This window comes from Leiobunum rupestre, chromosome 7, assembly GCF_980474605.1.
Source record: "Leiobunum rupestre chromosome 7, qqLeiRupe1.1.hap1, whole genome shotgun sequence".
Classification (NCBI taxonomy): Eukaryota; Metazoa; Arthropoda; class Arachnida; order Opiliones; family Sclerosomatidae; genus Leiobunum; species Leiobunum rupestre.
Genome location: NC_143390.1, coordinates 22,492,821 through 22,519,382, shown reverse-complemented (window position 1 = coordinate 22,519,382; position 26,562 = coordinate 22,492,821). Strand labels below are relative to the sequence as shown.

At 40.8% G+C, this 26,562-nt stretch overlaps 2 protein-coding genes across 6 annotated transcripts; one reads left to right on the top strand and one right to left on the bottom strand.

Annotated features, from left to right (window-relative positions):
• The first annotated feature begins 1,406 nt into the window (after positions 1 to 1,406).
• LOC149935175 (sphingolipid delta(4)-desaturase DES1-like) lies at positions 1,407 to 20,698 on the top strand. 4 transcript variants are annotated; one of them, XM_090181374.1, is made up of 6 exons: positions 1,407 to 1,943; positions 16,576 to 16,678; positions 16,765 to 17,087; positions 17,148 to 17,355; positions 18,231 to 18,442; positions 20,419 to 20,694. In XM_090181374.1, exons 2-6 carry the CDS (start codon positions 16,594 to 16,596, stop codon positions 20,551 to 20,553), a joined length of 963 nt encoding a protein of 320 aa, XP_090037500.1. In that variant the 5' UTR covers positions 1,407 to 1,943; positions 16,576 to 16,593; the 3' UTR covers positions 20,554 to 20,694. The 4 variants fall into 4 exon arrangements, with proteins under 4 accessions (XP_090037500.1, XP_090037499.1, XP_090037498.1 ...); XM_090181373.1 differs by lacking the exon at positions 1,407 to 1,943 and adding an exon at positions 2,278 to 2,477; XM_090181372.1 differs by lacking the exon at positions 1,407 to 1,943 and adding an exon at positions 2,278 to 2,490.
• Positions 20,558 to 24,658, bottom strand: LOC149935174 (kanadaptin-like). 2 transcript variants are annotated; one of them, XM_090181369.1, is made up of 16 exons: positions 23,838 to 24,657; positions 23,644 to 23,780; positions 23,411 to 23,573; positions 23,223 to 23,348; positions 22,689 to 22,749; positions 22,482 to 22,624; positions 22,342 to 22,413; positions 22,272 to 22,279; positions 22,136 to 22,207; positions 21,998 to 22,070; positions 21,742 to 21,937; positions 21,450 to 21,516; positions 21,044 to 21,362; positions 20,860 to 20,978; positions 20,730 to 20,799; positions 20,558 to 20,663 (listed from the first exon to the last, which is right to left on the bottom strand). In XM_090181369.1, the coding sequence occupies exons 1-16, from the start codon at positions 24,484 to 24,486 to the stop codon at positions 20,614 to 20,616; spliced, it is 2,325 nt and encodes a 774-aa protein (XP_090037495.1). In that variant the 5' UTR covers positions 24,487 to 24,657; the 3' UTR covers positions 20,558 to 20,613. The 2 variants fall into 2 exon arrangements, with proteins under 2 accessions (XP_090037495.1, XP_090037496.1); XM_090181370.1 differs by lacking the exon at positions 22,272 to 22,279 and having other exon boundaries at positions 22,136 to 22,215; positions 23,838 to 24,658.
• Positions 24,659 to 26,562: the final 1,904 nt, after the last annotated feature.

Below are 26,562 nucleotides of genomic sequence, written 5' to 3'. Positions count from 1 at the left end.
AGCCAAGAAGTAATATTTCCGAGAGCCAGGACCCGCAAGTTATAGTTTATATAGTGCTTGTGGACATAATGGAAACTTTTCACCTGTACACAGAACGTCGTGTTTTTGCCAAGCCTTAATATGCCAAAAAAGCTTCCTGGTTAAAAGGGAACGCTTGTTACTGCTGTATTAGATGAAAAATTTTCATTATTTTAACAAGCACTATATAAACAGTGACTTGCAGGTCCTGGATCTCGAAAATCTTACTTCTTGTCGATTTCCTTGAAGGATGATTTATTGAAGCGTCTAATTCTACCGGGCCGAATTTTTAGCGGCACCTTCATTTAGTCATATCATATGTAACATAATCACTCATAAGTATGCCATAAAAGTATTTTCGTTAATGAAACCTTGTTCACGGGATATGACGTAAATTACGTCACTTACGAAATACGCGTCATCAACTTAACTGATTGTAAAAGGAAGTTAGTGAGAATTCCTCGCGCGTTTCTGGCTTTGCCCATGTCAAGTTTAGCTCGTGTCTCGCGATCACGAGATTTTGTTTCCTTGGTAACCTTTTCAATAGCGCAAGGATTAGAAGCATTTTTGCATTTTTGGGTCCGCTCAATGTATGTTCCGCGTGAAACAAGGTCTCATTGAATTTTTTTCAATGGAAATGTTATACAGAGGCATACTTATGAGTAATTATGTTACATATGGTCATATTCATAGAAATCGGAGAAATAACTAGAACGCTAATTCGAATGGCGGGAAGCGGCTCTATTAGAATCTGTAGGTTTGACCGTGCTTTTTGTTTGCCGTTGACGAAAGTATCGCCATCTCTGTCGTACCTTGGAAGTTAATTTTCTTAAATGTTCAGCCCTTTATATATAATGTCTAAGAATAAATAAATAATAATGGAAAAGCGTTATTGATTAATTGGGGTATTTTAATTTCACCTAACACCAGAGTTCAACGAATTTAGTTGTCAAATTAATGGCCAACGCAAGTCGTGATGCAGGGTGGTAAATGTGTGATATCATATAGGTAAAAACAGCATCTGCGCATGCGCCTCTTGGGGAGGAACGGCAACGTTGTTGGGACTGAGAGCAAGAAGACATCTGGATTTGAGGTAGAGGGGGAATGAAATTGGGATCGGCGCAGACTCAATTTTTACCTATAAGCTACTATTTCCAGCTGCATCATGACTTGCGTAATCAGAGTTGTTCCGAGAGGTACATTTGTACTTTTTTAATACGTTTTCATTTTTTAGTACGAAAATAAGTTTTGGATTTATTTAGTCGGATTTAGTACGTTTGGAAAAATTTATGATACTAAAATACGTTTTGATATTTTTTGGCATATATTTAGTACGATTGAACTTTTTGGAGTTCGTTGAAGTTTTATAAATAGTATGTGGTCTAATTTCACCACCAAAGCAGCTGGCTTTCTCCGAATTCCTCTTGTATGGGCATTGTAATTGTTGACAGCAGTTACATTGCCGGATTCAAATTTATAAAAGGAAGAAAATTAGTTTCATAGATGGCGCACTAAGTTTTCCCCCAAAAAATGCTTCGAAAATACGTTCTACGATTGGAGCACGGCCAACTTTGATCCCGCGCTGTTCCCGCTACAGCGGCCAACCCATTCGTCGAAATTTCGTGAGGAAGGATTTTCCCCCTATAAACTGTACTATAACCATGCTATAACCTGTAGGAGTTCAGCGCCACGCTCGTTTTTATATTGGCTTCAATGCAAAAACTATTCGAAAAATAATATTCCGCTAGGGGCGCTCAAACCATACACGTATTTTTTGCTCATAGGTTAATATAGAAACCTCAACGAATCGGTTGGCCGCTGTAGCGCGAGAGATCAAAGTTGGCCGTGATTGGAGGAAGTACGTTCCTGAAATCGCTCGGAACAACACTGCTTGCGTTGCCCTTTAAGGATCTACCTTTCGAAAGGTAAATAAACCATTTATTTATAACGTTCTTAGTATTTTATAGGGTGATATATTTTAATCTAAATTGCATTTTTTTGTTACTTTATTATTTAAATAAGTGAGTTTATGGTATTTTTGGTTGTCATTATTAATCCAAGCGGTCAGCATCAACAAAGTTAGGAAGGCTTAGGCTTAGATATTGGTTTCTAAAATACTTTTAGTGGCATTATGTTATGCAACGAAATATAAGTTACCTAGCTAGTGCATTTCAATATTTCGTAGTATTTCAGCTCACCTCTGAAACTATTAGGTATACTTTTGCTTATGATATATGTAGAATTGTTTTTATTAATAAAGGAATATCATGTATTTTAGGCAATTTTCCTTCAAACCTTATAAGAATTATACGATTAACCAACTAGTTAGAGATCGGACAGTGTTAACGTTTCAGTTTTCAAAGTCTATCAAATTTTAATTGACCTCATTTTCGCCAAACTCCGTACAAATTAAGCTAACTCCAAGAACCGTCTCTCTAACTCCGAACACACAAGAAAGAGTATGTATCTTAGGTAAATATTTATCCTATCTTATATCGTATACTTTTTGTTGAATGTGAACAGTTTAAATGATTAAGAAGCTAGAACTTACGGCGTCCATCGTAAATCCGCCCTCTCCAGCTGCAATGATCACAAAAACTTTCCATTAGGCCTAGGCGTACCACGCGAATACATTTTTAGAATAAGTCTATAATTTTGTTCCATACGTTTGTCACTTTGGGGAATATTATACTGAGAGCTAGTAACAGAGTGACGTCATCACAAGAGAAAAATATCCCTCTAGCGAGGCGCTTTCATGTGACGCACGAGCAAGCGGACGCAAAACGGCCACGAAGCCCGTAATGCAGTCAGTTTTGCTAATAGCTCTCAGTAAAAATTTGGCATGTGAAGAACCTGAAGTGTCACACTTATGCAACTAGGGCGTCACGAAACCCCAACGGGTATTTTTGACAAAAACCTGAGCGGAGCGAGCAAGCTACAATATAAATAATTCAAATATTGAGCACACATTTAAAGAAATTAAGGTAATAACTTTTATTTTTATGACATACATATCATAGTAGTTTCAGCCTCTCCAGTTCTTTTTTTTTTGGAAGCTAGTCCGGTCTTACTATTGACTTTCCAAAGTCGTTCTAAATTCGGAGGGCTAAAGGTAATTGCACAATATATTTTAATATTTTCATCATAATATTACGTTTGTCATTATAAAATTTGAATCATAAAATTACGTTTGTTATTATAAAATTTCCATCATAAAATTACGTTTGTCATAATAAAATTTCCATCATAAAATTACATTTGTCATTATAAAATTACTTCTGCCTTCCGTTTGTAATATATTCTTAGACGTTCCCTTTGCAATTCTGGTGCGCGACCGCTTTCAACCACCAAATAAACCCGCTTTCCTACTCAGTCGACGGCTTGCAAAACACCCGTCAAAAAGGAAGCCGTTGATTTCAATACTTCTCCGGCCCACAAAACGCCCGTTAAAAAGGTAGCCGCCCCTCCAGCAAAGTAACTATTTTTCCCGTTAATGAATTTCTAAAATATGGATTTTTTTTATTAAATAACGTTATTCTAAAAGGAGAAAACTTTCGGACGATCTAGAGTTTAACGTCGACAGTGACGATGAATTCGACAAATAGGCCAGTTTGATACCGTTCACTTTAATGTCTGGGGAAACTGTGATGAAATTATGGAGAGGAGTAGTTGAGGTGGAGGAAACTGGCAGTGGTGGTAAACCCATTGAAGTTTTATAAGTTGAAATAAGAGTGTAAATAAATGTGTAATCCAAGCGTAGAATAAAAATCTAAAAATTCGAAATGGTGCCCCTACCATCCCAATCCACTTCTCTACAAAAGGTTTCCGTACAACTCGCTCCTATCCCCGTCTAGCGCCCCCCTACCCTCTCTCTCTCTCTCTCTCTCTCTCTCTCGCAACCCGTGGCTCATACCATTCCTCTTTCTCTTGCGCCCCCCCCTCCTTTGAAACTTACTAACGGACAGACGGACAAAACTTTCCCATAGAACTTGCTGCTCAGAGAGCTACGCTCAACAATATTATACACTTATTGTTTTAGTTTTTAGTTAAGTTGTTTTATTTAGAATTTCTAACACTAACTCGTGAAAATATATATATACAAGGTGTCTTAATTTGATCAGCCCAGGCTATTTCTATAGTTGCTAAAAATGTGAAATTATCAGGATATACTCTCTCGGGAAGGACCCTTTTCTTTTGGAATTTTCAGAAAAATCTTGAAATTTTTCACCGTTTTGAAATTTTTATTTTTTGAACGATAGGTGGTAGACGAAAATTTTCAAATAACAAGTTGTAGAGCGTACTCGAAAACCTTTCATGAAATTGGTTTGGTCAAAATCTGACAATTTTTCATTGTAATAATGCGTCATGAAAAAAAAACAAGTTGGTACTACCCAAAAAGGTTTACGTCTCATGAAAAAGAAAGAGAAACCTATCTAATTTGAAATGATCGTATGTTTGTAAAGATAAAAAAGGGACTGTTTTTAAGCAATTTACATAGTAGAATTCCAGAATTCACGCGTCTTATGTGGGGCAAGAATGTTGCAAGAAGTCCACGAAACCGTCTAATTTATGCGAATGCAGCACCCGCGACCCCTGAATCGGGGGAAGCCGAACCGTCCGTGTAGAAAACCATCGCGTCCTTCGCGTGAGGTTCGAGAGTTGCGAAAAATAGTTTCCGTAACTGTTCAAGGTTATTGTCGTCCTTAGGGCTGGTGAGCCAGCTCGAGATGATGGTCGCCGACGGAGGGGTCCATGGTGGGGTCGCCGCAGTGACGAGGTGGCTACTAGTAACGTGGAAAAGCTAATCAAGATTGCAGGCCTGAGCCAGGCGCCAAGCCCTAAGTAGAAAAGGCAGCCTGTTCTTTGGGAAGCGATGCTCCAAAATCTCCAAGGAAGCAAGGTCCGGAGTGTCCACCGCCCCACATGGAGCAAGAGATACGGTCTTCGAAAAGACCACCTACGTGCCTGTAGATGGACACCTTAGTGAGTGGCTGATGGCCCAGTGTGAGAGTGAGGGCCGCCGGAAAGTCGGTGTCTCGAGAGAAGGTCATAAATTTGCACTTGAGAGGTTGAAAGTTTAGTCCCCAGTTTGCGCCGTGGTCGGTGATCCTGTGTAACGGTTTTTATTCTTTAAATGGCTGGTTCTCCCCTAAAAGCTGGTTCCCTTTAAACGTATTTATATATAAACCGAACATTGGTTATGACAAGTGACACGTCAACGCATCGCATCCGCACCTGGAGAGTAAATTTCCGCTCTCCCTAGAATCCTCGGAAAAACCAAGATATTTGGTGAACGCGCGGTCATCCCCGAGCGCCCAGCAGGAGGTCAAAAAGGAAGGATCAAAAAGGGGTCAGGACTCAGGCAGTAGAGCTTTGGATGGAGGACTGAAAAGTCGAGTTATGTTCTCGCGACCTCGTGGTTAAATTTATGCGCGATAAAGAAAAAAATTAGTGATTGAGTGATACGTGGTATCCCGCAAAAGAATAACCTCGGAACCGACTGAAATTGAACCTCTACGCCAACGAGCCGCCATTATGACTGGACCTATACGCCACGGATCGGGAGATCATCTCTAAGAGTTCATCGTCAAACCACCGAACGATAAACGATACGGTACCGTATAAACTTTTAATTAAGATGGGGAACCAGCCACAAATTATTGTTTTAGTTTTAAGATTAGATGTAAGTTAGCTTACTGTTGGTGTTAGATTAGTTTTAAGTTTTAGTATGTTTTAATATGTTTGTGTAAATAAACCTTTTATTATTTCTTAATGTCGACAGTTTCATTAACCTAAGCTATAAGGCTAATTAATTAAATATTCCCTAGACAACGCATTAAATATCTTATCCCCCTTTTATTAATAATACCATTAAAAAGCTGTCGCACCTGTCAAGAGTGACTTGCATAGTCCTGAAAAGACTCCCCTAGTCAAAGCACTGATCCAGGCGGCAATGTCATCCGCGTGGGGAAGAGCGGAGGAATCCCATTCATTATGACACTGAATATGATAGGGCTAATGGCGCTGCCCTGGGGGAGTCCTCAAATACTAATTTTTGTCACCGATAGATGGCACTATTACGTAGCGCATCCAGAAAATATCGGTCTTCTGCTTGCTGTCTCTTCCGTGTGGCCCTTAATGGGTCAGAGTGTGCAATAACTGGTGGCTTTACCAGGGAGTTGGGGTCCGGCTCTTGTAACCCATAAGGGCGGTGGCGCACTGGGAGATGTTAGCTCTGGTCAAATGGTCCTATCTCCACCTCCGACTTCGGTCAGGTAGGGGCTGGATACTGAGTTTCGGCTCAGGCTAACGGAGAGGGTCCGTGCAAACTGGCCGCCTCGGCGGATTGGGTAGCCTGCTGTGGGGCGGCGAGCCTCCGTATGAGGGCATGGCGGTCCTGTTTCCCGGCCTTTTGGAGCCACACCGGAATCTCCGGTGCCAGCTGTGCCGGGTTCCCTGGATTGCTGTGTGCTCGTCGTTCCCCTTTAGGAGCTCTCTCCAAAGGGTTTGACTCTTTACCTACGTAGGTAGGGTGTCGGCTGGAGTTGCTACAGCATCCACTCTTAATCCCACGGTGTGTGCGAAGTGGGAAATGGTCCACCCATTGCTGCACCTTCTGATGGGTTGAGTGTCTTGCGTCAAAGGTGCGACCATCAGTAGTAGGGTACTGCTACCCATGCTGGATTTGTCACCTGTCCGGGCTAGGTGGACGTTGGTGTAGGGCACTATGATGATAGGCCTCCGGTGGTATGGTCTCTGTTACTAGGTACACCGGGCTATAAATTCTGACACACTGTCAGGATACAACATTTGAAATAATCGACTCACTTCACGTGCATTTCGTTGACCATCTCCGTAGTATAATTCGACCATCCTGGACCGCTGTTCACAGGTATAACGAGGCATCTTTTTATTTTACTGGAGTACGTTCAGACAAATTCATGGTTCAGAGAATGATTTTAAAACGAAGCTGTGTCTCTTTAAATACTAAAATGGAGCCACACTTTAAGCGACAGAGTAGTGCAAAATAAAAAACACACTTGGGAAATTCAGTTGGCATAAATTAGACGGTTTCGTGGACTTCTTGCAACATTCTTGCCCCACATAAGACGAGTGAATTCTGGAATTCTACTATGTAAATTGCTTAAAAACAGTCCCTTTTTTATCTTTACAAACATACGATCATTTCAAATTAGATAGGTTTCTCTTTCTTTTTCATGAGACGTAAACCTTTTTGGGTAGTACCAACTTGTTTTTTTTCATGACGCATTATTTCAATGAAAAATTGTCAGATTTTGACCAAACCAATTTCATGAAAGGTTTTCGAGTACGCTCTACAACTTGTTATTTGAAAATTTTCGTCTACCACCTATCGTTCAAAAAATAAAAATTTCAAAACGGTGAAAAATTTCAAGATTTTTCTGAAAATTCCAAAAGAAAAGGGTCCTCCCCGAGAGAGTATATCCTGATAATTTCACATTTTTAGCAACTATAGAAATAGCCTGGGCTGATCAAATTAAGACACCTTGTATATATATATTTTCACGAGTTAGTGTTAGAAATTCTAAATAAAACAACTTAACTAAAAACTAAAACAATAAGTGTATAATATTGTTGAGCGTAGCTCTCTTAGCAGCAAGTTCTATGGGAAAGTTTTGTCCGTCTGTCCGTTAGTAAGTTTCAAAGGAGGGGGGGGGGGCGCAAGAGAAAGAGGAATGGTATGAGCCAAGGTTGGTAAAATACTGCGTATAATAAGGTTAGCTCTTTCGACGGGGTCTGTAGAGAAGCGCTTCAGCGGGTACGTTGGGGGGCTTGGCAACCACCGGCCCACCTTCAGTGACGTCGCTGGTTGACAGGAAACCAGAAACAAGCCGTGGGGAGGGTAGTAGAGCGCGAAGAGAGGAGAGACTAGAGAAATCAGTCGAATTCCTAATAAAAGAAACCAGAAAAAATGCGGTATAGAAAATAAATACTCGCGGTCGTTTTCCCTTCAATTTTACACTTGTTTTTGGCACTTTATATAAATTTCTGTAAGTATTATATTCTCTAAATTATTAAAACTTTCAGTATTAGCTGACATTAAACCCAGAACTTTTATAACCTTATAGCATAGGGCCTAGGCCTAATATAATTAAAATTAATAGTGAAATTGTAAAAGTGATAGTTTTAAGGTAAAGTTGGAAAGGAAATTAAGATTTAAATTTTTATCAATAACCTAACTAATGAACGTATGCCATTATTTTCAAAATATTTAAGAGAGATTGTTTTTTGTTATTTAAAAATGAGAACTAGAATTAAATATTTAAATTCAAAAAGTATTACTGAGGCCCAAGACAGGAAAAAAGATAACAAAACTAAAAAATTAAGTAGTTAAGTTTAAAAAATAAGCTGCCTTTTTGTTCAGTTGACAGATTTAAACGGAACAATATAATCCTTTTTTGATGAATTTCAAAATGTGCCTTTTCAATATTAAAATGTTCCTATTTTTTATTTTAATAAAAGTGTTATTAAAAAATATTGTTCTTTCTTCTGACAACCGACCACAAAAATTGAAAAACCTAAAAATAATTCCAAAGTATTTATATTCTTTCACATTCTCCCAAGATTATGCAATTTCACCACATTTTTGCACAGTTTTTTTTTACCCATGACAGACAAACTACACGGTAATTATTAGACACCCTACTCTCCTTGTCTACGGGAAAACCGTCAACCAGCTACGTCACTCGCGCGGTAGAAAGGAACGCCGGGCAAAAATGCGAATGCGCTCCCCTTGGGTATGAGCCACGGGTTGCGAGAGAGAGAGAGAGAGAGAGAGTTTTTGTTTCAAAAATGGCCTTTATTGGCGTCAAAATACATAAAAGAGGAACTTTACAGTCTAGTTAATAGAAAGCAGTAGTTAAAATTGTTTTACAAAAATAAACATATCCTTTTACGACATCTTTGGGACACTCCAAAGGGAATTAAAATTGTCGACAGTGTCCGTTTGAGTGGCGTAGGCCTTAGACGCACGGTACCTGGCAAGCACCCGGATTTTTACTCGATTCTGCAACCAACGTGTGAAAAAATTACAGTTTAGGGCGGAGAAGTTTATTTTGGCTAGATTATAGTAGCGATCTTGGAGTATACATTTAAAGATGACGAAAACCAGGTTACAGAAGCAATGATTACCAGGGGTGCTTACCAGGTAAAACGCTTCAACGCGAGTGTGCGTGTGACCGTTATGACACTGAATCCAGTCCAAGAGACCTGCGAGGACTAGAGAGACAATGGGGCAATCAAAGTACATGTGAATAAAACTGCCGATGGCAGGGCAAAAAGGACAGTGCGGCGTGAGGACTTCCGAGACGAAATGAAACAGGCGTGAAGGGTTGGCGAGTGCACCGTGAAGCGCACGCCACTGCACATCGTTCTCTAATTTTGTCGTGAAAGGCGATAGTCTTGAGACACGCCACGAAGCCCTCACTTCCGGAGTAGATAAGGGGCCGACAGTGACGGGACGTAAAAATGAGTAGGTTTTCGACACCAGACCTTGGTAGATTGTCCTTGTAGTGACGTCGTCGTCGAGGGAATATCGAGAGATACCCCGACACGAGGAGCTTTCAAGAAAGAATTTGTGAGTCGGGGATGTACCGAACTGGAAAGTACGAGTCAAGCCGGTTGAGTCGAACACACCCGGAAACGAAGGAGTGGCGGCAGCGTGGATGCCCCGAAAAGCTAACAGCGTTCCGCGAGAGGGCCGAGAGTCACGAAACACTGTGTGGGGCGTAACCCAAGAACCATCGCGTTGGTGCAGAAAATCCGAGAGACGAACACGACCTGCACGGACAAAAAAGCCATGGGATGCGCTAGAGAGTGACGTTCCATGGACCGATTTAACGAATGGAGAGTCGAAAAGCGGAAGGGACTTGAGAGTGTCGCAAGTGACCTCAGATGGCGAGTACTGTACAGCGGAGGAGTGCCAGCCGAGGTAAACCGAGTTATAAAAACCGTTCGCGAGCGGAAAAACCGGACGCCGAAGTAGTTGATCATTGAGGGACCCAAAGGCCGGAATGCACTCGCGGAGAACGGCAGCGGCCGTCAGCGCCCGCGGCATCGTAGCACTCGGACCGTTAGCGAGAGAGAACGCCTCGACGACGCGGAAAGCCTTAATCTTTGCAGCAACGTCAACGAGGCTGAGGCCACCGTCACGTTTACCAAGAAAGAGCGTAGTGTTGGGGACCCAGTGAGTGCCGTCCCAAAGGAAATTGACCAGCAACCTTTGAGCAGCATTGATGAAATCGGCGGGTGGCTGTAGCACTTTGAGTCTATGCCACAAGACGCTCGCAGCTAGAGAGTTGGCGATTAGAGTCCTCCCTTCGAGGGAACACAGGTGGCGATGTTTGATCCAGCGTCCTAAGACGTTCCGTAGGCGAACAAGGAGGTCGGGCCAGTTCTGGGCGTCGAAAGTCTTGGAGTTACCCAAGAATGCCTCGACGAAAAGGGATTAAATCCGTGAGAGCGTTATTAAAACGAACGCGGAAAACCGCGTTGGTGTAGATCACGCGTAATGAGTCGACGAAGGTCTCCGGAAAGCCGAGAGAGAGAGAGAGAGAGAGAGAGAGATACTAAGACGAATACCGTAAACAATTGGTGGAAACCCTGCCATTTGGACGTTGAGACGTTTATCGTAACCCTCAGCACTCGGTCTGTCCCGAAAGTCAATAAGAAGAAGTTAGAGAGAAAACGCCCTTACATACAAAATGCAAACACAACACACTGAACACCCACCACCGCCGTAACACAAACTCAACATTCCCACATTACGCATAAACATTACAATAACATAATTTCCAATGAAACTGAGTTGGAACGGTCACGACGGTGAGCGTTAACGAAAAAACAACCAAACCAAACCGCACCAACCGCAAATTACTCCGTTAACGCTCACCGTCAGACGGTGGTTTTGTCAACCTTTAAACTGTATAAACGGTTTTTCGACTTTGCTCCGGTAACGCGTTTTGAACTTTGCACCGGTAACGCGTTCGCAGCCCACAGACAGACAGACAGACAGACAGACACACACACACACAAACACATACACACACACAGACAGACACGATGATTGTATAACCCCTCCTAGGGGACTTTGTCCCCTCGGAGAGGTAAAAAAAATCCATATTTTAGAAATTCATTAACGGGAAAAATAGTTCCTTTGCTGGAGGGGCGGCTGCCTTGTTAACGGGTGTTTTGCAAGCCGTCGATTGAGTAGGAAAGCGGGTTTATTTGGTGGTTGTAAGCGGTCGCGCACCAGAATTGCAAAGGAAACGTCTAAGAATATATTACAAACGGAAGGCAGAAGTAATTTTATAATGACAAATGTAATTTTATGATGGAAATTTTATAATGACAAACGTAATTTTATGATGGAAATTTTATAATAACAAACGTAATTTTATGATTCAAATTTTATAATGACAAACGTAATTTTATGATGGAAATTTTATAATGAAAAACGTAATTTTATGATGGAAATTTTATAATGACAAACGTAATTTTATGATGGCAGTTTTATAATGACAAACGTAATTTTATGGTGGATATTTTATAATGACAAACGTAATTTTATGATGGAAATTTTATAATGACAAACGTAATTTTATGATGGAAATTTTATAATGACAAACGTAATTTTATGATGGAAATTTTATAATGGCAAACGGAAATTTTATAATGAAAATATTAAAATATATTGTGCAATTACCTTTCGCCCTCCAAATTTAGAACGACTTTTGAAAGTCAATAGTAAGACCGGACTAGCTTCCAAAAAAAAAAGAACCCGTTGGGGTTTTGTGACGCCCTAGTTATATTTCTTTTGAATAACTGCTCTGCTTTTTTTGTATAAAGGATCCGATTTGTCGGTAAGCTCGAACGAAATGCATGGATTTAGTCATCGCATAAGAACCGCGAGAGTTGGATTTATACAAAAATAAACTTGCCAAATATGCTTCTGCTTTTTTACAGAGGGAAAGACTATGGCAATCGTTCTTTTTATCTATAAGATAATTTATCCCCCTGCATGGCCACTTGCGTTGCCCTTTAAACTATTGCGATGATGGCCCATCCCCAACTCAACGTCAAACGTATGGTCTCGAAGTTCGCTGAAACGAACATTTTATTTCTTTCCGAAAACGCTTAGTACAGAGCCAAAAAAAAACATTATTTGTCCGCGGTTAAGCTTATAGACGCGAAAAACGCAAACACAAAAGTACCGTCACCTTCAACATTACTGCCGTAACCGTGGAAGCAATGTTTAATGCGCTGGTCAGATGGCGCGGATAGCCCGATTCCACCCTAATGGCCAGGGCCGTGCAGAGATATCCTGAGGCCCGGGGTCAAATTTATTCGTCGGCCCCTTCGATTTGCACCCCCCCCCCCTTGAGCTTCTTTGGTGGGCCCTACAGCGACGGGCCCCCCTCATGGGCCTTTTTCATCCGGGCCCCGGGGATTTCCCCCCCCCCCTGCCCCCCTCTCTGCACGGCCCTGCTAATGGCCACCTTCTAGCTGGCCCGTTTCCTTTGGGATTGGCGAAAGGGCAGTGGTTCTAGTCTCATTTCTATTTCTATGGTTGGACGTAGACCCCTCTACCGAGTGATTTTTTTTGAGGAGTCCGGGACTGCCTACTCTCTTATTTTTTTCGAAAGTAAATGCCATTATGACTCTGTCCATGTGCGGGTACACTGTGCGGTTACCTGAGATTATTCTTCCATTTCCATGACAACTTTCCACTTTTTACGGTATTATTTTAGGAGAGTCCCGCGGTCTCTTTCCCTCCTTTTGAAGACAAATAATTAGCATTCCCCCGATTTCTTAAAAGATTGCTGGTTAATGCTGGACTGCCACTATTTTGGGTGGTAAGGATAACGGGGAAACTAAGTTGGTGTACATGGCTGAATGCCTTCACACCATACGCCCCTTTGTTACCAACAAGAAAATAAAGAAAAAAAAAGACTAGAGCAAAACAAAACATAACAACCAAAAAAAAAGTAAAGTAGTTCGAGATACTGCCCGGTGAGTCTTTCGGAAACAATGTTCGCTGAGAGATCTACCAGTTTTCCACGTAAGGCACTTCGTAGGATGTCACAAGCTATCGCAAGTACATCCTGCCGGCCGGCGGAAGGCGCGGAGCGCTCGCCGTTGACCCGGACTTGCGCGGTGCGATCAGCCAGAAAATTTTCCACCCAACGGAGGAGGTTACCCTCGAGACCGCCACGTTGGAATTTGTAGAGGAGCGCCTGATGGTGAACGCTACCGAAAGCATATTTTAGGTCTATCAATACCGAAAGGCAATGGTGATCAGTAGCTAGGGCACATTGAGCCACCGTGGCCAGCCGAAGAGCGTTGTCGGTTGCTCGACGGCCCTTGTGGAAGCCGGATTGTTCTCCAGGGAGAGAGTGAGTGGTCTCCAGATACCAAACCAGACGGCCCAGAACCAGCTTTTCATAGACTTTACCGGGTTTGGGAGCTAGTATTTCGATTTTAAAATAATGTAATATAAATATTGAGATTTATAAAAAAAATACTTAAACATTAGTTTTATTCTTTAAACGCTGTCCTAAGAAGATGCGATGCAGCCAATAACAGCCGTAGCCTACGTGATTTAATCCCCATGGCCTATGCTATAGACAACGACGGAGCAGTAGATTCGACGTACATGCTCACCTAGCGGCAATTTGCGGCGAATTCGAAAGACCAGAAAATTGTTTTTTTTTCGAGCATGCACGGGCCTTGATTAATTACGTAGGTAGTGGTTAAATAGAGTGAAGGGTGCTTTTCGGAAAGCTGGGGTAGAGTTCTTAATAATGATGTTGGACACATTTTCCACTCCCGGGGCAGTATTGTGTAGGTCTGAGAGAACCCCCTAAAGTTCCTCTTCCGAGAAAGGGGAGTGAGGAGTCTCCGGGGAACTGGGCCGTTCTTGAACTAGCGGACCTGAGACTAGACCTGAATCAGCGGCGTATGGGCATGGAGGTTTTCACAATATGCCCTCCAGCTTCTCCTTTGGGTGTTGCTGATCAGCCTTTTATAGAGGGTCCTATCCCTCTTGTAGGTAACCTGGTCCGGAACATTTAGTCGATTTTACTACCTTGGCCTTCTCCGAACAGTGAGTGAAACCCCTTCTGTTATTGCCGGGATTGTCCGAGGAGCTGTTTGGTATAGAAGGAGTTCCGCCGACGGAACTGTGAGTGGAGTCTCCCCAAGAGAGTTGTCCAAAATGATGCGAAAACGTTTCCAGTCGGCCGCTTGGTAACTCCAATGAATAGGGCCCGTTATACGAGGACGGTCCCGCGGTATGGCGTCGAAGAGGATTGGAAGGTGGTCGCTGGTTCCCCTATTTAGTACTCTCCAGGGAAGATGCAGAGCTAGTTCCGAGCTAGCAAACGTCAGGTCGAGGGTGCCTTCCGGGCCGGGGTCGGGTGGAGTCCCCTGTGTTGAGAAGGACCAAATGGTCCTGTGCTTCCAGCCAGTCCGGGATGAGACGATACTGTAAGCATCGAAGTCGCCAAGTATTATGGCTGGAGTGTCAACGCTGCGAAGAAGACTTGCAAAGAACTACCTAAGGGCAGCAAAACGGGGATCGTATATGTTACACAGAGTGACTCATCCAGTGGAAAGATTTAGCTTCAGGACCTGGGCTTCGACGCAAACACAGGGCGGCGACGGGAGCAGGTGTGTGAGGCTAGCGGCCTAATGTCTCAACCTCCATAATTAAAAATATTCAATTGGCAAACATCAACGTCAAACTCTGGGAAACTAACTCAGTTCTTTTCTCCATACTAAATAACTTAAGCTAAGCCTAAAATCCTTGGTTCGTTGGTGGTGAGTTAAGAAAATCGAAAAATTCGCGAATGAGAGCGAAATTGCACCACGTGGCTACACCAAGGAGAATAAAGTCTTCGCGCGGTATAAAATCATCCTTGGAAAACCAGCTTACGACTTGTAGTTGAAAACATAGTTCAAAATCAAGTTATTCGCACTGAAAAGCTCGATCTGAGAGCGATCCGAAATAGCTCGCAACGCCTATCGAGTTTCCTAGTGAAAGACGATGATTTTGAGAGCGTTTGTAAGCGGCCTGACATCACTTTTCCCAGCTCCAGATCTGTTGATAACGTTTTCCATGCTGCTTCTCTCGTGAACTCGAAATAGCCGCGATCAACTTTTCATGTTCCATTTGGGTGCTCGGATCTTCTCCAATCCATCTACTGCCGATTTCGACTGCTCCACATTTCCTCGTGAATAAAGAGCTCAAATCTTCGGAACATGTTCCATTTCTCTTTCTATGGGAAGGAGATCATTTACGTCATAAACGGATCGGAGCTATAATTTCGAGTAGTCAAATAGAAAACACTAGAAGTTATCTCCGCTTGCCCTTCAACTAAATTTAATCATTACCGCGCCAACATAGATACATGACCACATCATCCACACGGACGTATTAAGGCATGTGCCAAATGTGCACAGTGTGTTAGAATTTATAGCCCGGTGTACCTAGTAACAGAGACCATACCACCGGAGGTCTATCATCATAGTGCCCTACGCCAGCGTCCACCAAGCCCGGACAGGTGACAAATCCAGCATGGGTAGCAGTACTCCACTACTGATGGTCGCACCTTTGACGCAAGCCAAGTGTGCACAGCTAGTGGCCCCCGATGTTAGGGAACCCCCGTCTTCGAACTAAACGTTTTTTTTTCATTCTATTCGCATTTTATGTTTAAAACCACATTGGCGTTAATAGAGTCAAAAAGTAAGGTCTGAATTTTTTAAGGGGCCCCAAATTCTACTTGGCACAGGGCCCCCAATAGTGTTTAAGTGTTAATCCGACCCTGTCCGCGACAAATATTCATTTGAATTTAGGATATCGATGATATTGGCCAAACGTAAAAACATGACATAGGGTTTATTTGTATTTCAAAATCATTAAAAATATGGACATTAATCAATCAACAGTGCCGTCTTCAGACATTCGGACCCTCCACGACTAGCTTATACATAATTTATATATATATTAGTTTAATGGTAATGGTCGCCCTTTCAATCATAACAACCATTTGACTTTACACTCTGTAACTATAACGTTAATTTTCGAATTTATAGTGCTGTGTAATAAATTTTATTTGACTAGCTTGAGCATCGACACATAAGCAATACCAAAGTTCACAAACTATTAAATTTTATATCAGGTAAAAACTGTTCTAAATCAACATGAATAAACTTCCGCGCAGCTCTTGGGCTGTGAGCGGTTTCATTTGATCATATGTGTTTTACATTTCAATCATCTTAAATAATGATAGCTGAAGCTGCAATGTAACAGTGAAGAATTTGTCTATTTCTACTAAGTCGTATCATTCCTTTTATATTAATCCCCAATTAAGCCATTGTTATTTCGACGGAAAATGTACTAGCACATTGAATTATGTCTAGTTAATGGTTTGTTATGCATTTGATAACTTGTTGTTGATTTCTCTATCCTTATCCCATATCTCTATGTACTTTCAACAAGTAATTTATATATTCCAGAGACGTATTCGGTAGGAAATGTCGTCCTGTTTTAAAAGCAGAAGCGATTTTGAATGGTGTTTCACAGAGGAGCCACACGCGTCAAGACGACGAGAAATACTGAGTACCTATATTTTAAATACTTATTATATCGCTCATTGACCGAAAAGAGATCAATTTCCTTAATTCCGTTTTGCCGTATGTTTATAGAAAAATACCCAGAAATTAAAAAGCTCATGGGTCCTGATCCGTATTTCAAATATCAAGTCTCGGCTCTTGTTTTGATACAATTAGCATCCTTATGGATTTTAAAGGACGTTCAATGGTGGATACTTGTGGTATTGTCATATTGTTTCGGTGGAGTTTTAAACCATTGTTTGAGTCTCGCAATTCACGACATCTCGCACAATACGGCATTCGGAAATAAATACCCAAAATCTAATCGGATCTTTGGAATCTGGGCCAACCTTCCCCTGGGAGTCCCGACTTCCATTTCTTTCAAGAAGTACCACACTGAGCACCACCGATTTCAGGTAATTAGCAATGTAAAAAGGAGACGCGCCATCGACTGATATTAGTGTATAATGTCATAGGGGCAAGACCAACTAGATCCCGATTTACCAACCGAGCTGGAGGCGAAAATGTTCAACTGCGTAATAACGAAATGTTTGTGGCTATTTCTTCAACCATTATTCTACACAATTAGGCCCTTCATAGTGCGCCCGTTGCCAATTACGGGAATGGAAGTACTTAACGTTATCATCCAACTCTCCTTCGATTTTTTGGTGTATCATTTTTGCGGTATTTTATTTGTTTTCAAATAGAGCGATTTCAAAATTTGTTTTTTTCGTACGACACTACCCGTACTTGTTTGGGTCAAGTCGAATTTCTTATCTGCTTTTTGACACGAAGTATAGTATTTTCACGAGAAAGATGATTTTCGAAATCGTTCGATAATCGAGAGGCAGACCACCCGCCATAATCGGTGTACACCAACTGAAATTATTAAGATAAATTCGACAATCGAGGTAATCTAGTGTTCGTTCACTGCCCAAATTTCCAATTTAAAAGAAAGTCATAGTTTTGTTAATTTTCCGGAAAAATAAAATGCGGAAAATCGGAAAAATGAAAAACTTGAAACATAAATTACCTTTTAAGGGTTTTTAATGTTTTTAACTTTTTATCGATATAAAATGTCTAATATCAGTAAACATACTACAAAACATTAATAGCGTTACATTGTTAATCAGTTTAAACTAGTCTAGAGGTTTAGTTTTACTTTCAGATTCGAAAAAATGAGGCGAAAATACCGCTTTATTTCAATTTGCAAACAATATATTAGACTAATCATGGAATGAAAACTTTTTTTTTATTTTTTTCGGAAAAATACGGAAAATTTTCCGACTTACAACACTAAACTCAAAGACAAAGTCATTTTGAAGGTCGATATCACTATTTTCACGGCCGAAATCACCATGTTTATAGTATTTTTTTTTTAATTATAAGATTTTTGTATATTTTCTAGCTAAATTTAGCAAACTTTTAATTTACTGAAGATCACCCATTTGGGTACTCTTGGATTACGTAGTCTGTGTACAGAGAAATAGGTGGTGGTTCACCCCTCGTCAATAGCTTCAAAAAGCCAGTCGGTTTTAATGTAATTTTCTCTTTGCCAGGAGGTCAAATGGTGCTTTATATGGTGGGAGGGTCTATTTTGGCCATGGGTATACATCCCATGGCTGGCCACTTTTTGTCGGAGCACTACATGTTCGAACGAGGCTTTGAAACATATTCATACTACGGACCATTAAACTACATAGCTTTCAATGTGGGATATCACATGGAACACCACGATTTTCCAAACATACCGAGCTCCCGTTTACCACAAGTGAGATTCATGTGTGTTAATATACCCATTAGCGTTTTAGAAGCGTGTGTAAAACCGAAAGTAGCTTAATAACCATAAGTATGAAAATTAGCAAAAATAATAACCGAACCGATATTCAGAGATATCCGTAGCTTGGAATAATAATATAAGTTTATTATTAATCCTAGTTCGTAGCTTGCTATTGGGTTTGGTTTGTTTTTGTTACTTTGGTAACGATTGTAGGTCGGCCATGATGTGCAATACCATCTTATGACCTTAGGTATAATGGTAAAAAATTTGCTATCTGCTGACAAATGTGTAGCTCTCCCGTTCACAGAAGCGTAGCCCTCCAAATTTAAGGTTGTATGTACAATTTTGTTCAATTGTATACCGCCCACCCTCTTTCGAAGTTTCGAACCAAAATTCTAGCTATGCTACTGCTCCTTCATAATAAAGGTATTCACTTAGTTTTCAAAACTGGTTACACTACACTAAAGCCAGGGTCACACTAGAGCTTAAAACCCAGTTTAGGTCGGTTTGAATGCCAGTTTTGACCGCCGGCGATAATTCTTGGTTCACACGTGCGAAATCGCTTCACCCCGGTTCGCTTATAGCCAAGGCTTAAGGCCATTTCAAATTATGACCAGAATTTTGAAAATACTATAATGTATACCAAAACAATTAATTAATCATGTTTACTATACATACAGTAATATTATTTGACATTATTTAGAATTTTATTCCCATTATTTTGGAAACTACGAGCAATTTTGCTTCCCCGCTTGGTCGTTTTGAAAGCGATTCTAAGCGAACCGACTTGGACGAATTGCTTCCCGAACCAACACGAAGCGATTTCTCACGTTGGTTTTAAAAACCAGTTATCTAAACGAAGCGAATTTAGGGGTAAGTGTGAACGTAGCTTAACTGCATCAAGGCCACTAAAATGGAACGTACGTTCGTAGCCTCGAGGCACTTTAAAATTGGTTCAAATTTCCCGCCAAATGGCGAATGTGTACACCGCATTAAAATGGGAGAGTTTCGTTTGTTTGACTTCTCATTTGGCCGACCACAAAATACACGTTACGCCGACTGCACATTTGTCTCTGGAATTTCTATAGTCTCAATATTGTCCCCTCCCTCTAATAGCTTTTGACCTTTTCGGGGCTGCTAAGTGGTTTGGTGTAGAGCCAAAGATAATATAAAACTCCTACCCTAGATTCGAAATAACTGCCTCGCGCCTAGTCAAAGCGTTTACCCACTTCCTGCCGAAACTATAGATAAGACCACGGCCAACTTTGATGACGCGCAGTCACTTGAGCGGCTGCCCCCTCCAACTCTGCTAGACCTCACTGCCTAGGGCAACGCCAAAGGGATAGGGACCGGGCCCCCCTGGCGGAAGTATGACGACCACCCGATGAACGCATTAGAGGTTATATTCCCTTTAAGCCATCGTGTTTAGTAAAAAAGTCGCTTTAAGATAGCGAAATGTGTAACCCTCAACGAAGTATCTGAAAAATTATTTTCGTTGAGACCGTTGCTAAACGGACGTATTTACGCACCTTGGAACGTAGGGCCTTGTTGAACGCTTTTTGTTAATTTTGTCAACTATCGTCTGTCATGACGTCTGCAGCTAGCATTCCTCCGTGCTGTGACGTCACGTGACCGTTGAGCAACGAAAAAACCTGCTCTCACAGCGGATGACATGGGCCACGTTCAGTGACGCTCAACGGGTGGGAAATTGTTAATTAACCGTTGATCTCCGTTTGCAATCGTGACGCCACGTCTGTTGAACGCTTTTTTAAGATTGTTGTAAATTTGATAAAATATCATCTGTCGTGTCGTCTGCAACTAGCCTTCCCGCGTGCTGTGACGTCACTTTAAATTTTATCAACAAAATAACCGGCTCTTCCAGCCGTGTATTTATATAAATGTTTTGGAGTGTATAAACGCCAACCAATTGGAAAGACCTATTCTGATTAAAAATTAATTTCTTGCAGGTCAAAAAAATTGCGAAGGAGTATTATGAAAACTTACCACATCATAAATCTTTGACAAAAGTGTTAATTAATTTTGTTACTGACCCCAATCTAACTTTGTACTGCAGAATAAAACGCCAACCAATAAGAAGTTAAAGTAAAGATTTTTTTTTTTAAAAGTGCACAATTGTTTTAATTAAATATGTTTTTAATATGTTAGTAGCCATATTTATCATTTAAATGTGTTTTTCCATCTCCAGTTTGATCTATAAAAATCGCTCAAATTTATTCCTTTTATAAATAAAACTATGTATAAAATTTCAATAACTTACTATCTGGAGGCAACCAAACAGCATAATCAGGATCTGATGGATCGTAACCAGTTGTATCTTTTTTGGCTTTCTATTGGATGGATAAGATCAATTAATTTCAATTTTACAGCTTCACAAAAACTAAACTTACCTTCCTCCTTTCCATACGTTCTGTATTTCTTTTGCGATTCAAAGGATTTGTATTAACTTGATTTACACTTTCTGAATCGTCAGTTGCAGGGATTTCAACATCTTTAGGGATTACAGGACCTTTAATAAGAAATTATTATTATTTTATGCCTCATTAATTTTATTTCATTTTACTTATTTTCTACCTATGACTTTGGGTATATTGCTTTCTTCCGGTAATATTGTGGCATTTTCACCATCATTCTTATCTTTGACACCCTCTGAATTTTCCTGGTCAATATCAACTACTTGTTCTTTTTCCACATCATTGTTCTCATTAATATACTCAGAATCATTTGGAATTTCAGATTTTGTTCTTTCTTCTTTAATTTCTTTATCCGTTTCAATGACCTCATCTTTTATTACTTTATTCTCATCTTCCTCTTCCTCTTCAACGAACTCTTCACTTTGATTTATCGTTTCTTTTAATAGAGTTATTGCTTTCGGTTTCGGTTTATTCAAAGACTACACAAAATTCGTGGCCAAATTAAAAAACTAACAAGTAAGTTCAATAAATAATCACACAAAGTACATGATCAATTTAAAACTTACAGCCTTTAACTTGAATCCTTTCATGCTCCCTATCATTGGCAAAAATTTATTTTTACCATCTTTCACCCTATGATGGAATAATGTTTAATTTATAACATTTATAAGTTTTATTAGAGGGAGCTGATCACTATCCGTAATCGGCGTACAAGCCTGTTGCTTTGACTGTACTAAAGAGATTATGTAATCAATTACAGATTTTGCAATACCAAAGGCTGTAATCTCGGTAATAGGTGTACAGAATTTAAGGAAGTGGTTAGCCCCTCGGTTTTATTCATCCTAAATGTAAGCCTACTGAGTTAATGGTGGCAAACTTGTAGGTTTGGCTAAATTGATTAATTTCTCCAGTTTTAATTTTTCTTTCTGTAAACTGGATAGCTGAAGCTTCAGTCTTGATTTCTTTGTTTTATCAACTTCATTCGATTTAGAAATCGCAACCATATACGCTTCCAAAGAATCTTCAGTCTGATCTTCAATATTCGGCTTAGGAACTAAATATATTCGATAGGTTGATAAATTAAATAAACAAAGCTATTTCTCTTATGATTCACCTTTTGCAACACTTTGTTGCAATTGCTTAGTAATATTTTCCATCTCTTTTTCAATGTCTGTCAATTTTTTACTCTGTGCAAGAAAAAACAAGACATTAAATTTTTTTCTTTTGTCCATTTTATTTTTTTACTATATACCAGCGAATCGTAAGTTTCGACTTCATTCGTGACCATCTTCTTTCTTAACTCCCTTTTTTTCTCAATAGTTCCCTTCAAAGCTCAAAATGTTCAACATTGCTCTTATTTTCAAATAAAAAAGGTAAACTATACTTACAGTTCGATCTAAAAATGGATACAATTATACTTTTGATTTAACAAATAAAACAATTTTTAGAAATGGATACCTAAAAATGTGTCTTCATCACTGTCATAAAAGTCTTCGTCTTCCCAATTTTTCTTCTTGCGTTTACGGCTTTCTAAACACACATACAAATTATTTAGAGAATGAAATTTCCCTTTATAAATTGTACAAATTAGTAATTACCATGTTGAGACTGTCGTAATAGACCATGTCTATCTAAAATTCTACAGGCTTCCAAAGCTGCAGCTACAACCGCTTCCTTCTTTTTGCCTTTGACAGTGGCCTCGGCAAAATATGTTTGACAATAGGCCACATCTATTGGCAATCTAAAAGTAAATTGACATGTATATATTTATTAAGCCTAAACAAAAAAGTTGGATTAAAGCTTACTCTATTCTGCATGTGAAATGAGCCACCCCTTTTTCTTCAACCTTATACTCAAGCTCATAGCCTAAAATATTAAAATAATATATATATATATATTTTTTAAATTAACGTCATTTTGACTAGATACGCCGTGGCTAGTAAGACTTAAAAAATTGACTGTCCATCTATTTTTACTGCGACAGTCTATTCCATTTTTTCTCTTTTGAAGACAGAAAATGTTTTAATGCGATTGTGTGATTGGCATTCCCATTTTTTACCTTTCACAAAGAAACGTATCTACACTTAATTATATTAATGTGTCATTGATGGGAAAACAAATCGACACGATCCATTTTTCACATGGTCAATGATGGGGAAACGTATTTATGGATTTCCATAACATTTTTCACAAGACATTGGCACAAAAATGTACCAATGCAACCCTTTAATGTAGCCCCCTTTATTGTGGTGCCATTTGTTGAGGTTTATCTTTCCATTTTTCTTTATTTGAACGAAGGTGGTGCAGCCTATCTACCCAAAATTATCATCGAAGTATACCTTCTCTCTCAAACCATCCTCTTAACGTTTTCTTTGGATCTTCAAAATAAATTTCTTCATTTGGAGCAATTTCAGCAATTAGGGAAAAAGGATTTTCCCCAATTTGGTCTTCTACAGCGTCCTCACCTTTAAACAGTACATAATTAGAGTCACTTCAGTAAAAATCAGTGAATGTAAAATTCACAAACCAAATCCCCAATCAATCCCCCCATCTTTGTCTTTCTGATTTTCATTGTCATCTTTTTGGTCTTCCTCCTTTGATCTCAATAACTCTAATTTCTTTTTCATTGCTAACGCTTTTATTTCGGTGACAGTTAGCTCAGATTCTTTCTCTTCGTCTTCCTCAGGGCCCTGAATGACATTCATTTTAGTTCATTTGTTATGTTAAAAGAACAAACTTACGTTACAAATACAAAACAACCTGCAAAATATGCAGCCTTGTGCTACCACCCAATTTTATCATGTGGCCAACCCGTACACGACAATATGTTCTTGGTCTAATTTGGTTTTTATTCAGAAAGGTTCCATGAGTGCTTTCCAAATCATAAATATAAAAACCTGAAATGAAATGAAGTTTAACTTAATTGGTTAGCGAGATATTTTTTATAAAAATACCACTTTCATGTTCTTTGTCACTCTCAGAACGGTATTGTAAGATGGCGTGATAACGTGACACAGATGGATGTTCAAAAACTATGTGACAACTTTCCAGTCGGCCAAACACATAAAATGACTCATTTGTTAAGTTGATATTAGCTACAATTTTTCCCCCTTTAATAACTTCAAAACGGTATTCTTTATCTGGTTTTCCACTCCATTTTGGTTCTTGATAGGGAAATAGTGAAAGTTCTTTTGGTGTTTCAGTTTGAGGTGGTTTATTATGTGCAAGAGAAGTTGGTTGTGAATTTTGCTTTTGGTTTACCACCTCTTTCACCGTTTGAGATGCGATTTTTTGAGATACAACTTTGACAGTTTTGACTTTAGGTTCTACTTCAAAAATTGATGTGGTTTTAATTTTGTTCGAAGATATTATCATTGGTATTTTAAAAGCTGGTTTTTCAGTTCCCTCCTGGTCATTTTGGTCTTGCTCTATTTCCTTTGGAGATTCAGTAAACACTTCTTTCTCCTTAATACGTTGAAAAGATTCAGTAAACGCTTCTTTCTCCTTAATATGTTGAAAGGTTTCTTTAGGAGCTTTATTATCGTCATATTTAACTGTTTCACTTGTAACTGTAGCTCCCACTGACTCTACACCTTCCATCATGGGTTATTAATCGACCCCAAACGCAAAGTAAAAAAAAATTCAAATTTGGAAGATTGACTTTAAACACTGTCACGTTCGGTTATCTCGTTTTTGATATCGAATTGAATTTTTAGCAAGAATATATTACCATCGAAATTATTTTGGGGATATTTTATTTTTTCCAAAATCACAAGGTGGACAGGACTGGTGCCTTTTTCTTTTTGAGAGTCACACGATATGGTGTCAGGTAGCGCCTTAGACACCAATACAACAAATAAACGTCACAGACAATAGCGGCACCAACGTTAGAAGCGCTGAAGGGATCCCGACAGTGCAGGTGGAAGTATCCCGGGCGGGAGCTACCTTCCGGAAGAGCGGAGAACGATAATAGACAGTTCCAGGTGTTTCCAAAGGAAGGGGGTAAGCCAACCACCTGAAAAGCGTTCCGAAACTCCAAGCGAGAAACCGCTGAGCCGCGGCAGAATAAAGCAAAATGAGCCAGATCTCCCTCTACCTGGCAGAGCGGACAAAAGGAGGAGGAGCGTACACCGAAGAGACAAAACCGCGGGAACCGGAAAACGATCAACACGAGCCAACGACAGTAGGCGTTCCTGGGGCCTGCCCAAATGACAGCCCCAGACCAACGAATGGGCAGGAAAGTCCTGCAAGGAGAAGAGGAAACGGCCCGCCGGAGCATCGGCCCAAGCGCTCCGCCACATCCGGAGAAGCGCAGACGAGCACCGGCGACGAATAGTAAGAGTATCTGGAAGCGGGACAGCTCCTCTGTATCAGTGGAGGCGGCTTTAGCAAGGGCATCCACCTGCTCATTGGGGCCGATACCCACATGGGAAGGCGTCCACAAGAGACGATAGCGGACAGAAGTGTGGGAGAGGAATTTCCCAAACAGGGTTTGGACCAACGGGTCCGCAGACGAGTTGTCCGCTAAAGTATATAGGGTGGAGAGAAAATCGGAACATAAGCTAGATCGCAGTGTAAATTGCATGGTCAAGAAGCCAAGAAAGCGCCTCATAAAGGGCACACAACTCGATCCTAGAAATAGCCAAATGAGAGGGACACCGAAAGCCCCGGCTTACACCCAGACTAGGAATGACAAAGGCGAACCCTCCGGAAGCAGAGGACGGGACAAGGGAGCCATCGGTAAAGACAAGACACCACTCCGAGGGAAAGGAATCGAGATGACAGTAAAAGGCCGATGCCAGAGAGTGGGCAGTGTAGTCCGATTTGGGCCCAGGCAACCACCGAACAACCAGGAAAAAAGGAGGCGGTGTGTCCACCAACCACGAGGGGCAAAGTGGCTGCGAAACTACGCTATCAAACAGGTCGTTCAGATCCCACCTCTGCGCCAGATGAGTGATGGAACTCCGGAACAAGATATAAGGTAGATCCTGCCCACGAAGCCAACCCTGAGCCAAGTGAGAAGGCGGGGCGCGTACTGCAAACACTGAGAGGCCCTACGAAGGGATAACGGGGGAAAATACGCTTCGATTTCCATAGACGAGAGTGCCGTTGAACGAGGGACTCCCAAGATCAGCCGCAACGCCGCATTTTGAATCGCATCCCGACGCTCAGATTGTATACGTTTAATGTCCATTTCCTTCATGAAAACGGGACATGAGCGGGAAGTGCCAGAGTGATTTCCAGCACAGTGGACGCAATGGAAAGTAGCCGTGCAACCAGCAGACTCATGTGAGCCCCCACATTGGGAGCAACGGCGTGACGATCGACAATTACGCACTGAATGGCCATAGTGGAGACATTGACGGAATTGCAAAGGCCGTTCCTCGAAAGGGAGGACCACAAAACGCTGGCTGAATAGATAGACAAAATAGATAGACAAAATTGGGAATGGCCGTAGCCGAGGAAAAGCCCAGAAGGACAAGCTTACTAGTAGCGCCAAGCCGGCGGATTTCCGAAGGGGAGCCGTGCTCTTCGATTTGCAATTCAGAGGACAAATCGTCCTGAGAGTAGGACAATGGAACGCCAATAATTTTACGGTGAAATAAGCGAGGGGAAGCCTCGGAAGCCACAGCGAAAATCAGGTCCCCAATCATAGGACTAAGCGCGAGGATGGCTTTT

Excerpts from the sequence above, each read along its gene's own strand:
- LOC149935175 (XM_090181371.1), top strand. The coding sequence starts at position 16,629 with ATGGTGTTTCACAGAGGAGCCACACGCGTCAAGACGACGAGAAATACT. Across the intron at positions 17,356-18,230 it reads TTTGGTGTATCATTTTTGCG|GAGGTCAAATGGTGCTTTAT; the intron begins GTATTTTATTTG and ends TCTCTTTGCCAG. Across the intron at positions 18,443-20,418 it reads CGAGCTCCCGTTTACCACAA|GTCAAAAAAATTGCGAAGGA; the intron begins GTGAGATTCATG and ends AATTTCTTGCAG.
- LOC149935174 (XM_090181370.1), bottom strand. The coding sequence starts at position 24,486 with ATGATGGAAGGTGTAGAGTCAGTGGGAGCTACAGTTACAAGTGAAACA. Across the intron at positions 23,574-23,643 it reads CAAGGCTGCATATTTTGCAG|GGCCCTGAGGAAGACGAAGA; the intron begins GTTGTTTTGTAT and ends AATGTCATTCAG. Across the intron at positions 22,414-22,481 it reads ATTACGACAGTCTCAACATG|AAAGCCGTAAACGCAAGAAG; the intron begins GTAATTACTAAT and ends ATGTGTGTTTAG.